The 14,018-nt window shown below is 37.0% G+C and overlaps 1 protein-coding gene across 1 annotated transcript in view; it reads right to left on the minus strand.

The window, feature by feature from the left end:
• The window catches only part of LOC110028750, a gene marked incomplete in the record, with an annotated part of 93,376 nt that overhangs the window by 39,047 nt on the left and 40,311 nt on the right, over positions 1-14,018 (minus strand). The window contains 7 exon segments of the mRNA XM_020730729.1: positions 9,670-9,819; positions 9,951-10,367; positions 10,463-10,609; positions 10,877-11,166; positions 11,254-11,453; positions 11,535-11,734; positions 13,894-13,941. Coding sequence (XP_020586388.1) covers positions 9,670-9,819; positions 9,951-10,367; positions 10,463-10,609; positions 10,877-11,166; positions 11,254-11,453; positions 11,535-11,734; positions 13,894-13,941 — 1,452 coding nt within the window.

Below are 14,018 nucleotides of genomic sequence, written 5' to 3' on the forward strand. Positions count from 1 at the left end.
TTCATTGATTTGCCTGCGATATTAAGATATTTCTTAGAAAAAATTATGGTGTAGTCTTCAGCCACTATTAGTTGGATCAACACATGTCTTCCATCCATGAGTCACACTTTCCATTTGCTCTCTTTCTGATAATATCTATAAGAGGGTGTACCCACTGTAGAAATTTCTAATTTAGGGAAAAAGATTATTGTTTTTCCAACTTTCCTACTTCACTTCTTAACAAAAGGGCAATCATCTGTACCCTCACGACATTTCTCATAGTTTGAGGGGAATACCACCTCGAACTCCACCTGAGGGTTACCCACCACATGAGCAAATGAGACTTTTTCCGGCTCAACCGAAGAAGGAAGCGTCATCAGATTAAGGAGAGATGTTGACGTTAAGCTACAGAGTTAATAGAGAGAGGAGCTGCAGACGCAGTCACAGCAGAAGATAGCAGCGTCGAAAACCTAACTGTCGAGCGAGAGACGAAACTGCGACGAGAGACGGGACACAGTCGCAGCAGAAAAAAGCAGCACAGACGTAGCTGTCGGGCGCAGTCGCAGCAACTGCGATGAGAGACACATCGTCGAAGTCGGGACCTAGAAAGCGCGAGAGACGACGTTGACGCAGACGTCAGACGACGGAGCGAGAGTAGACAATGCGAGGTCCTCTCCTTCAAGCGGCAGAATCAATTACGACCGAAATAGCCATCGGAAGCCCTAGCAGAGGTCTCAACCGAAATCGCCATCAATTTATATATATAGATATATAATTTCATGAATAAACTATTACCTTAAAAGGCTTAGTTTTCTTCCCTGCACACATGACTCTTCTTACCTCCTTATAATTTGACTTAGTTCGACCTCTTTAATTCCATTTGTTCTTCGCACATTGAATCATATATAAATAATTAATATATTTAATTAAATTGAACCGTTACCTCACTATCACCAATCTTGCGCGCCTTGAAACTCAAATCAAATTTTTCATTTTCTTCAATATTTTAAAGTATAACGTATAACATTAATCTAACTTGTTATTATTTATTCTAATATAATATAATAACATAAACTCTAACCTTTGCTAGCATTAACTCTCGACAGAAGGCTTGTCTCACACACTTGAGCCACTCAACCTCCTTTTTTCTTCTCGCAGGTTCTCGCAGGTGAGTCGCTTGACTAGGGTGTGATGATACTAGGAGGAGTTCGAAACCCTCCTACCTTCCCCTTCACGATAGACCTTCTCGAGCACATGAAGTTAGCCTCTTTTCTCTCTGTCACAGGAGAATAGCATGACCCATGCACAAGGATGACACATAAATCGAGAAATGATCCAAATTTTTTATGATTTATGTTATTATATTAAATTATAATGAAAAATAACAAGTTAGTTTAATGTTATGCGTGATAATTTAAAATATTCAACAAATGAATAATTTGATTTGAGTTTCAGCAAGATTGGTGATAGTGATGTAAGGGTTCAATTTAATTAAAACATTTAATTGTACCACACATATGTATATATATATATATATGGCAAGAATTTTAATAGAGATGGATATTACACTTCTAGATGTAGAAGAAGTCTGGCATGACACTGCTCACAATGGTCACTGACAACAAATGATTATGGAATAAAGACCTTACTACTGCAATCACTGCAAGATGTTTGGCCACACACGTGAGAAATGCTTCAGATTACACTCAAAGTTGACACCCAATATTCCAATAAAGCTGGATATAGCTAATCCTATGGTTGAGCAAAATGCAAAGAAACCATCTATTCCTGAATATGCTATTTCTGACAGTGCATTTTTAGAATAAAATGCAAAGGAACCATCTATTCATGAACTTCTGTCAGTGTTACACAAGAGGCAACTTTAGATCCTGCAACTCTTTTGGAACACGCTACCACTAATGTTAACCAGAAAGATAAGCTGTCTGCTGCCCCCATTCAGAATAGTGGAAACATTCCTACACAGTCTGAACCTGCTCCCAGTGAACCTGATGACAATCCACCTCTAAACAAGCCTACTGATCAAAAGGGACAAAAGTGGAAGATGAATGGCAGATTCAAAAATACAAGTGGAAGAAAAAAGAAATGTCTCACCTCCAGAATCTCTAGGATGATAGTTTGATCATCTCAGGCGGAAGCCCCCTTCACAATTTGATTTGAGTTTGATCATCTCATGATTGACCTCCTCTACTCTTGTGCGGCGCGCTTCTATGATTTCATGAAATCTAATCAAATTTTTGGGGTAACTTGTACATTTTGACCTTATGCCTAGTGAGTGGGTTCTTAGCACCTGCTCACTAAAACCTTTGTTATATATGTTTCTTCATTAATAGTAGGTTTAATTGATATAAGAGGTAATTGAAGAAAAAAATATTTAGTTCGCATTCCAGAAGTAATTCGCCTTGAAGGAAAAATGTATATGATAATTAATGTCAAAGTATGATTTATTTTTGAATGTATATTTAATAAAATATTAATTTATATCAACAATCAAGATTGTAGAGCATTTGAACCTAAGGTTAAAGATACGAAGTTTGTAAGACGAGAAAGCTAGGTTAAGGTGATAATTATATTTTTAAATTTCAGTATTTTTTATCATTTTTATGTATGTTTGACTTCATCTATGATTTATTCCAATGATAAGTAGATTATAGTAGATTATTCATATTGTCAAAAAAAAATATGCATGTTCAATAGTTGCACAATGAAATTAAGTCATCTAGAATTTTTCATATAGTTAGTCATGATATGTGCATGTTAATGTTGTTGGCTTAATAGTCGCATAATAAGTTAATTATGAAGATATTAGATTACTGCATGATGTTTAGATTCTAATAAAGATGTACATATTAGCTCATTGTATGTTAGATGTATAAGTCAGATTGACTTGACCCTTATTTGACCTTTAAAACTAGTGTAAAGGTGCATCGTTTAGATTATTATATGACCTTAGATTTTAGTAGAGTTGCATGATTTTTATTAAATAAATACAAGTCTCATATGAAAGTAATGTATGTTTTGAATGATGAAATGAAAATATAATATACATAGATGCTTGTATGTTCATGTTTAGAGAAAGAGTTCACCCTCTAATGGTACAAGCAAAGGAAGTCAGTGCACTCGCATGCGTAGAGGTTTTTCTACCATCCCAGACAACTGTGATAGTTAGTTCACTAACCACTGTGTTGATTAGATAATATCGACATAAGGCGATTAGACAGAGCTTACCACCCCAGACAATTGTGATATAGATCGCTACCTGGTGTGTTGACAGAATAATATCGGTCAGGGGCAGGTAAAGGCCTTTTTCCACCCTAAGACAATTGTGATGTGTGCATCACTAACCCCCGTGCCGACAGAAAACGACGAGGAAATATCAGCCAAAGATGTGTAACGTTGTTTGATGATGATGCTCAAAGCAGACAAATGGGTATGTAAAGCGCATAAAGTAAGAGTAAAGTTAAAGATAATGCATATATAAATTTGAAGTATTTTCATTTAGAAAAGATCATTAATACATGCATTAGTATATTCAAATATTTCAAATGAAAGATTAGCATAGTAAAAGATTTCTTATGAAGATATAATGACTTCTTTTTCTCAGATTACTGTAGCTTAGAAGTGTGATTACTTCTAGATTATCGTTAGATAACTCATTATGTTTAACATTTTTTTTCAGGTTTAAGCTTCTGATTAAGATAAATGGAAAATGATCAAATATATACAAGAGGTGAGAACAATAACCAGAATGGTACAAATTTTTACTTATTAATTTTTTTGTTTTATTTAGTAGCTCTTTCATGAATATTTTAATAGGGTTTAGGGAAATAGAAAAAAAAGAATTTATTTCCACTGTCCGACCGTTCGTTCCCGTCTTGGTTAATTTCAAGCCCTAGGTCGAGTCATGACACACATTGCAGTTGATTTGAAGAGTAATTAACATAATTAGTTCTCAACTATCAAAATATAGATGGATATTAACAAAACACCTAACATAGCAAGAATATGACCATTAGCGCCAACAATAAAGCATTAGATTACGAACAGGCTTGAGATAAATCAAGTAAATAACTAATTATTTATAAAAACCAGAGAAACTATTCTAGATTAGATAGAATATTAAACAAAATAACATAATTGGGAGGATTCAAATTCAAATGACATCTTGAGCAAAATGGTTTCAATATACATATTAGCAGTATCCAGCAGTTATAGCTACCTTTATCTAAACTGAAATTATAGTTTAATAATTGTTTTATGTTATACTGCAAGATGTAGAGAGGGAAACTTCATTTTCCACCGCTGTATAGCGGATGAAATGAAGACTTTCATACAACCCTTTGTAGTTACAATTAGTTATCATAATCACCACAAACATTAACAGTAGCAATACTCCTAGCTAAATAGTTAACTATGTAAGTGTTTCTATTCATTCATTCTAAGAGTTTCCTTATATCCTTGAACATCAGCGAAGTTCCGTGAAAAATAAGCTTATTTGACTAAACAGTGCATAAGATTCAGATATTACAAGAAAAAAAATAAACAACTTCAAATCTAGTATTTCCATGCCATCCTTTTACAAAGATGGAAAAATTGCAAACAACTTCGGTAAAGTACACAAAAAAGATGACAGTTCAAATCATCTACCAAAATAACATGAATAATATACAAAATCAAATGAACTTGATTCAAATTTGTCAAAAATAAATATAAACCAAATAAATTTAGTTTTAAAATTGGCTTAGAAAAAAATTCACTTTGGTGAAAAAAGCATTTTTCCTTCATTTATGAGTTGGGATTCTATAGAGCCTTACAAACTTCTTACAAATAACCCCTAGATTTATTCAAGATTTCCTATTTACAATTAGGCCCCTCAAAATAAGATATAAATCTTAACACTCCCCTTCAAAATGGACTCAAAATAAGATATAAATCTTAACACTCCCCTTCAAGATGGACAAAGATATCCACTAAGCCCATATTGTCACATAATCTACACAAATCTAATGAACTTAAGTCCTTTAGTGAGACAGTCTACCACTTGCTCTCTAGTGGATACAGGACTTAGCTCCAGTAGCCCGTAATTTAGCTTTTCTTGATGAAGAATCTATCAATCTCCACATGTTTGGTTCTATAGTGTTGAACCGAGTTGTTGTCAATATTGATTGCTAACTTGTTGTCACACCACAACTTCATTTGAGTTCCTTGATCCACCTTAAGCTCGACCAACAAAGCTCTCAACCATATCTTCTCGGCAACACCTAAGGCCATGGCCATGTACTCTGCCTCTGTTGTTGACCTTGCTACTACAGATTGTTCATTGCTTTTCCAAGAGAGCAAGTTGTCACCTGCAAACATGCAGTATCTTGAGGTGAATCTTTTGTCATCTGCACAACTCGCCCAGTCAGCATCACAATAGCCCTCGATGTCTACATACCCGTTCTTCTTGAAGATCAACCCCTTCTCTGGTGCACTTTTCAGGTATCTCAAAAGCTAATACACTGCGTTTATATGACGCTTCCTTAGATCATGCATATAGCGGCTCACCATGCTCATTGCAAAAGAGATGTCGAGACGTCTGTGACTCAAATAGATCAGACAACCCACCAATCTCTGTTATCTCTCACGATCAACTGGCTTTCCTACCTCTGTACTCTGCTTGGTTTTTTGATCAAATAGAGAGACTACAGGCTTGCATCCCAGCATGTTTGTTTCTCTGAGGATATCTAGTATATACTTTCTCTGAGATAAAATCATTCCCCGTAGTCCATGAGCCACCTCAATCTCAAGAAATTATCTGAGATGTCCAAGAACCTTCACTTCAAAATCTGTCATATTTAACAATTAGTTGAGCAATCTCTTCCTCATCATCACCAATGACAATCATATGATCAACATACACAACAAATATAGTAATGTGACCATCATTTTGATGAAAGAATACCGTACGGTCAGTATTGATCTGTTCATATCCCATGGCCACCATAGTTTTTTTAAACTTGTTAAACCAGACTCGAGGAGATTGCTTCAAGCCATAAAGCGACTTCCTGAGCCTCCACACCTTGCCCACCGTCTGAACTATGTCGAATCCTGGTGGTATGTCAATATAAACCTCATGCAATAACTCACCATGAAGGAAAACATTCTTCACATCAAGTTAGTGTAACTTCCACCCACCATTCACAGCCAGAAAAATCAATGTCCTCACTGTGCTCGTCTTCGCTACCGATGTAAAGGTTTCGTCATACCAATGTCATGTCTAATTGTACCTTTCGCCACCAATCATGTCTTGTAACGCTCCACTTTCCCTTCCAAATTTTATTTTATTGTGAGGATTCACTTGCACCCAACTGCTCTTTTCTCTGTCGCTAATGATATATCTCCCACTTCCTATTCTTATCGAGAGCACCAAGTTCCTCTAGCATGGCAACCTCCACTTTGGATCCTTCTTAGCTACCTACCAACACTTGGGTATAGAGAAAGTGTCTAAACCAAAACTCTCTTTCCTTTCCCCTTTTTTTTAAGCGCCGACAATGTGATGTTATGTGAAAAAACAAAATAAGAGAATAACAATCAAGAGAACAACCCGCATTGCTACGAGAGGTCCTCCTTGAAGCAATGGGAGTGGGAGAAGAATGGAGAGACTCGTATCACTTGGGTAATCAGATTCTGAAGTGGAAGGTATAGGTGTCTTAAGAGTCGGGGTAGACCATGACAAGAGAGTTGATGGCACGAGTGACATGACAGACGCTGTGCCCAGACTTGCTTGCAAGAGTGGCACGACGGGCACCATTCCATCATTATTTCTCCCTCTTTTTATACACTCTCAGCTCCCTTTGAGCTTAAATCCCTCCACCTTCAGACTCATTTTTTTCTCATTGTTTGGCTTTTCCTTAGTTGATCCTTCCCACACAATGGGATAAGGCATCATTCCCACATGCACCAATGTCTGACCATGATTACTCTCCCCCTCACGCCTCATACCTCAAGTATCTAATGAGTCACCAAAGGGTGAGATCCCCTCTAAAATATAGTATGGTTCAAACTCTTTAAAGGACACATCCATGCTCACAGACTCTTCTCTATCGAACTCCAACAAAGATACCTCTTTCTGGTAGCAGAATAACCCATGAAAACACACTTAACAACTCTAGTATTCAGTTTCTCTATTGATGTTATGTTGTCCTTCACAGAACATACACAGCCAAAAACCTTCAATGAAAGGATTCTGTTATTATTTTCTTTCAACATCTGACAATGAGAAAACATACACAGCCAAAAACCTTCAATGAAAGGATTCCGTTATTATTTTCTTTCAACATCTGACAATGAGACTTCCAATCTAACACTCTCGAGGGCATCTGTTGATCAATTAAGCCGCCATAAAAAATGTTTGTCCTCACATGTGCTTTGAAACATTCATTGTGATCATAATGCTTCGAGTTACCTCTAGAAGGTGTTTATTATTCCTCTCAACTACTCCATTTTGTGTCGGTGTGTATGAGCATGGAGTCTGATGATGTATTCCTTGGGCAGACAAGTATTTCCCAAATGCCTTGTTGGTATGCTATGTCCCATAATCAGACCACAATACCCTCATTACTGCACCGTATATAGTCTGAATCACCTTGTGAAATTTTAAGCACATCACTTTTTTTTTCATCAGACATAGTCAAGAAACATGAGAAAAATAATAGATGAAAGACACAATATCTGTAACCATCCATAGAAGTTGTAAAACAAAGTTCCCATTCATCTGAGTGCACCAAATCAACAACATAAAAACTCTTTTTCCAGAACTAACATAAGAGCTTCTGATATGCTTACCAAACTTACAAGCATCACACACAAGTTTTTTTTTATTTGTCTTTTCATATAAGGATAGATACAAACGGCTCAATAGACTAAACAAAGAGTATCTCATGCGCCTGAGTGCACCAAATCAAAACATTCTTCACACTCTCAGATTCTCTTGCTACAGCATTCTCAACCATGGATGACAAGGCCGAGTTCATCCCCTCGCTATCCAAGTATCAGAGTCCACTATGTCACGCGTCAATCTCAAGTCTTCGGCCAACCCCCTTCTCTTGAAAGATCACATTAGGAATATCAAATAAAACAGCATAATTTAATTGGAGTATAAGGGCATTAATGGATAAAAGGTTCACCGGAAAAGAAAGAGCATGCAAAATATTGAACAAATTCATAAAATTTGTACACCTCAATATACCCTTACCAACCACAGGTTGTTTTGTACCACAAGTGGTCTGAATGATCTCTGGAACTACTAAGTGAGTATAGGAAGAGAACTCACTGGTGGCACCTGTCACATGTTGAGACACACCGGAATCTACTATCTCTGGTGATCTGGTGGTGGATATTGAGGCAAGAGCATGTGTATCACGAGTAACTATGGCTGTGAGCATAACTAGTAGTGTTCCCCTTAGATGACGATAAGATGGATGCATCCTCAGACACATTACATGCTGCTCTCTGCTTTCTCTTCAACATCTTCAGTAACTCGTGATCTTCATTGGTAAAGACTAATCATGTCTTTCACTCATTCTTTGCTACCATCCTATTTGTCCAATAGCCTCCTTTTTCACCTCTGACAGTTCCAAAACGAGAAAAGAATTTTCCTCTACCTGCTCAACTAGATGAGTAGCCACCACCAATATAACTGTAGCCTGAATCATCCAAACTCGCCTCTAGTTTGGCCTTGTTGATTGATATTTGTCGATCGTTCAACTCTTTATTGTGCATTCCCTGATAGCATCCTCCATTGCACATCTGTCAGCAAAAGTCACAAATCCAAATCTACAAGGTCGCCCTATATCGCTTTCCATCATAATCTACACATCTAGCACCTTGCCGAATCGACTATACGTAGCATTAAGTTGTCGTTCCGTGGTATTCCATGACAAGCCCCCTACGAAGATACACCCTTCTTCCTTCCCTGGCATCGCTTCTACTGTCTACCAAGCTCTCCTTCAAAACTTGCACGTCGAGAGAAAAGCCGCCACACCTTCTCCACATTCTCCTCCTCCCAGCACATGCCTTCGGAGTGCTCTGCTGCAACGCACGACCAAGCGAGAACGAAAGTGACCACAGCTTGTTCCTCTTCATCTTGCTCATTGTGTTTAGGTTAAGCATTGCCTCCTCCTTATTGCATTTAGGTTAAGTGTCTCCTCTTTCCGAGTTCGCCTTGCACCTCGATTTCGCATAGGAAAGCCACGATCGATTTTGTTTGTCATTCCACACGGTAAAGCCACAGTCACTTTCGCCTGTACTGTCACTTGTGTAAGATTCTGAATTCGATCGAAACCCTAGCTTGCTTCGCATTTGCAGTTCCTAGAAGCTTCCACCATTCTGCCGATCACATCCCAATCTTTCCTAGCTAGCATGCGATCGTCTAGGTCCAATCAAGCAGGTGATGTTGGCTTTGATTCCATGAAGAAATTTACTTTGGTAAAAAGCTTTTTTCCTTCATTCATGAGCCTTACAAACCTTATACAAATAACCCAAACTTATTCAATATTTCCTATTTACAATTAAACCCCTGAAAATAAGATACAAATCTCAACTCTTACATACATAAATAATCAGAATATTCTAGGAGAATTATTAAAAGAAAATCCTAGTTGGGCACATAAGAAATGTCATGAAACTTACTTTGGTTTGGGAAAGCAATAAAGCTAGATTATATGTATGTGCCATTCCCTCATAATTGCTTGGGGTGTTATCTTGAAAGGATGCCTGAGCCCAAACTGAAGACAGAAGAAGACCCACCTGGTAACCACTCAAACTTACAGATGTCAATTCCTGCAGAAAGTTTATATAGAAAACAATATCCATAAGATTTCTGTATTTTAGAAAATTCATAACAAAATAAAAAGCCCTCTAATATTTCAAACAACTCAACATTCCATGGTCGCTTTTTCATGTTCACTTACAGATGTGCCATCAGAAGATAGGCAAGGTAGGGAGAGCTCTATGCTATGCAGCATAGCTGGAGCTGGGCAGACCACACACCGCTTGATATCTTCATGCTCGGCTTCTTCCACACTAGTACCTTCTGCTTCATCAGCAAATTTAAGATTTTGTTCTGTAGATTCATTTTCCATAGAACAGTCTTCCTTTCTAAGCTCCTCCAAAATAGTCTCAACAGATGCAAACCCAGAAAGAGCTACCAAAAGAGTTTGCCTCCGACCATAAGCTTCATTTGAAGCTGAGATGAGAGGAGTAGACCAAGGATAAACATTTGAATGTAAGATAATCACAGAGAAAATTCGATGGGAGCCAACTCTTATTTCGTGATCTGGGTGTGTCATTGCCAGGAGAAGCTGGTGAAATAGAGCTTCTGGGAAAGCCTGAAACGTGAACGGGTGCATGAAGCAGAATTTAGCAAGTTAATCCAAAAACATCCAAATCATAAAGTATAACGCAACGCATGTAAGAATTTTGCCTTGTTTTTACAGGACAAATTTGGGATGGAGGCTGCCATTTGTGCAGATCTGAAAACAGAAGACATAGTTGTTCTGGCCATGGTAGAAGTAGGAAGGTTCTCCAGCATAACAGCCATCATATCAAGGATAAGTCCGACGTCTCCTACCTACCATCCAATGCTGCAGTCAATTTATTTCCATAGACATCCAATGCTGCAGTTAATTTATTGCATAGACATCGGAAGGAAGAAATAGACTTGATATAGGAACTACGTAGAATTACTAGTCTATATAAAACAAAAACATGGTAGATAAGTTTGCAAAATTAGCCAGAAATCATTGATCCAAACCCTTAACATCCCTGATTTAATAAAATTTTCAAAAATTTTATGAGAAAAACCATAAATGAAGCATGTCGTACAAGACTGATCAACCTTCTTTGTCAGCTCCACGAGACAAACTTCCAAAGAAGAATGAAAGATAGAATTCCATTCATTGGTTTCCCTTCCAACATTAAATGCTTCGATAGAACATTGCAAACATTTACGCAAATGTCTCATCAGGTCACCTATTGCATTAATAATAGATACTGAAGCTTCCAATTGTGCTTGTTGTGCTATCCGTGTGACAATCTTGCTAATGTTAACCTGCAAGTCAATCCGCTTTGCAACATTCCTGTGATCCAAGTGCTTGACCATAGACAGCAGTAAATGATTGTTTTGTCCTGATGACAACAAAACTATTAACTCAACATCCATGCAGCGAAAGTTACTACATGCTAATGCAAAGAACAAAACTGAAAGTACTTAACCTGATTTTTCCATCAATTCCTGAACAAAAGACAGAACAGAAATTGCGATTCCTTTATCAGGAGACCAATAATTTCCCTCATCAAAAATACAAAAAATGGGTTCCAAAATTCGCCGCATTGTAGTTGCTTCTTTGGCAAGGTTAACCATGTTTTGCAAACAAACCCTTGACCAATATGAAGGGCTTCGAGAAACATCGCTGCTATAGATATGCAGTTGTAAGTATTCAAAAACCAGAGGGAATATAGTTTGGACAGAAATTTTTCTGATATTCATTGCTCACAGTAAGGCAGCACAATCTGCTTTATTCTTCAGACGGAATGATGGGACCTTCTTCAGCGAATCCCTGAAGGATGATAACTGCCCTCCTTTCATGATAGTAGATTGGGGCTGGATACATTGTGGTTGCAAGTTTTGCAAATTCTGATTCCCATTTTCTAAATCCACCAGAACCTCATAATTTTCCAAAGTCACTGAGACTATCTGAATGGATCCCATAAAGAAATACCATCACACAATGAATAATAAAATCGAAGAACTATAGCACCTAGATGAAATTTCCTTCAAATCAAAAGTTTTGGCTGTATGTAACTCAAAATCTAAAATACATTTATCTTAAAGTGCGTGAAATGCTGCATACTCATTGATACAACATGCAAAAGCAAGCATGCACTCACATGCAAAAATGAAAAAAAAAATAGCTTGAAGAGCATACATGCAGAACAACGAGCACTTACATGGAGTGAACAAGTGAGCATGTGCAGCCACCTACATAAAAAATGACAAGTCCATTGATTTCATAGCCATGCATTCTCATGGCATTAATTGTGCATGCCTGCATCGGCCTTTCTTATAGAAAACAAGAATCTTTGTAATGAGAAATTATTACAGGCAGACGAAGTATGTAGCTCTGTATGTGGAGTACCAGGGTTCAGTTGTCTACTTATTGTGTATTCTATTTTTTTGGAGTACAAAACTATTTACTCGCTATGTTTTCCATTTGGTTGGAGCACAATTGTGTACTAGCCATGCTTTTCTTTAGCCAAAACAACAATCTTTGTGATGAGAAATTATTACAGGCAGCCTATGTAGCTCTACATGTGGAGTGCCAAAGTATAGTTGTCTGATCATTGTCTCCTCTAAGTTTTGGAAGTACAAAACTGTTAACTCACCATATATTCCATTTGGTTGGAGTACACAACTGCATACTCGGTACATGGTGAGTACATAATTTTGTCATTATAAAACAGTGTTGTTCCTTTTTACAACCCAACTAGAGTGCCTCGCATTTAATTAAGAAAATCAATTAACAATTGTATCAACAGCAATCGAGCACCACACCCCAGACCTTGTATTGGCTGGAACTTCAGGCGTTAGAAAACTTTTTCTTTGATTTCTCCACAATTATTACTACTCCATTTATAGCTAATATAATCATTGCAACAACCAGTAGACTTGCACAATAATTTCAATTTTATTCATTACATGTTAATTTCAATGTTTGCTTTTTGGTGCTAACCTTCTCGTGGATAAGACGAGAGAAAATCCCAGGAAAAACTTGAATTATGGAGATCTACATTGGAGTCTAAAGACCTTCATTTGAGTAGAACTAAAACTGAATACATGGAAGGTAATTTTAGTAGTAGTAGCTCTAATGACAAAGGTGTAACTTTGGGTGGTCAAATTATTAAAACGTGTGAACGATTTAGATATCTCGGGTCTGTTGTTCAAAGAGATGGTGATATAGATGAGGATGTTATTAGGAGAATTCAAGTTGGTTGGTTGAAGTGGAGGAATGTTTCTGGCCTTTTATGTGATAGAAAAGTACCGCTTAGACTGAACGGAAATTTTTATAAGAAGGTGGTAAGACCTACAATGCTCTACGTCGCTGAATTTGGCCTTTAAAAGAGAAGCATAATACTAAGTTAAGTGTCGCTGAGATGAAAATGATTAGGTGGATGAGTGGCTTTACACTTAGAGATTAAATGTGAAATGAATATATTTATGATAGGGTTGGTGTAGCTCCAGTAACAGACAAAATAAAAGAGAGTCGTCTTAGATGATTTGGTCACATTAAACGTCGATCATCTGATGCATTAAACGTCGATGTAGATGTTTTAAATTCGATTTATGTTAAGAAAGGCAGAGGTAGACCTAGGAAGACTTGGGCTTTTTGTAAAAAAAATGATCTTAATTTATTAAAACTAAATGAAAATATGACACTATATAGGATGTAATGGAGAAAAAGGATTCATGTGCCGACTCCACGTAATGGGATTAAGACTTTGTTGTTGTGTTGTATTGTACACATTATGGTGCAAACAAACTGTAACCAATGTATACATTCAGTAATTCCAATATTAAAGTCTAAGAAGTCCACGTAACCAATTTAATTTAGTTTTATGACAAATTGGAGTTCTTTCAACCAATAAGCACGGATTTCACAATATTCTTCTATTATAGAGGTAAGGCAGCACAAGCTCCTTTTGGTGTGCCCGTTGATACACACACTTTATTATAGCCCTTGTTTTTCCATTCATCTAAAATCAAAATTATACTACATTGCAGAGTGAGTAATGTATTTGAGAAATATAGCTGGAAAATTCCAGAGTCTACAATTTATGTAGAACAAATAAACTTACCTTATCAAACTCCAAGGATATATGAGAGTAATCACCCATGAAGCGAACCTGATAAATAGCATGTAATAAAAAACCTGTAAGAAGTATATTTGTCGTCGAAACTAATATGCTTCAATTTAGTAAAA

This window comes from Phalaenopsis equestris, unplaced genomic scaffold (assembly GCF_001263595.1).
Source record: "Phalaenopsis equestris unplaced genomic scaffold, ASM126359v1 Scaffold000523, whole genome shotgun sequence".
In the NCBI taxonomy this organism is placed as follows: Eukaryota; Viridiplantae; Streptophyta; class Magnoliopsida; order Asparagales; family Orchidaceae; genus Phalaenopsis; species Phalaenopsis equestris.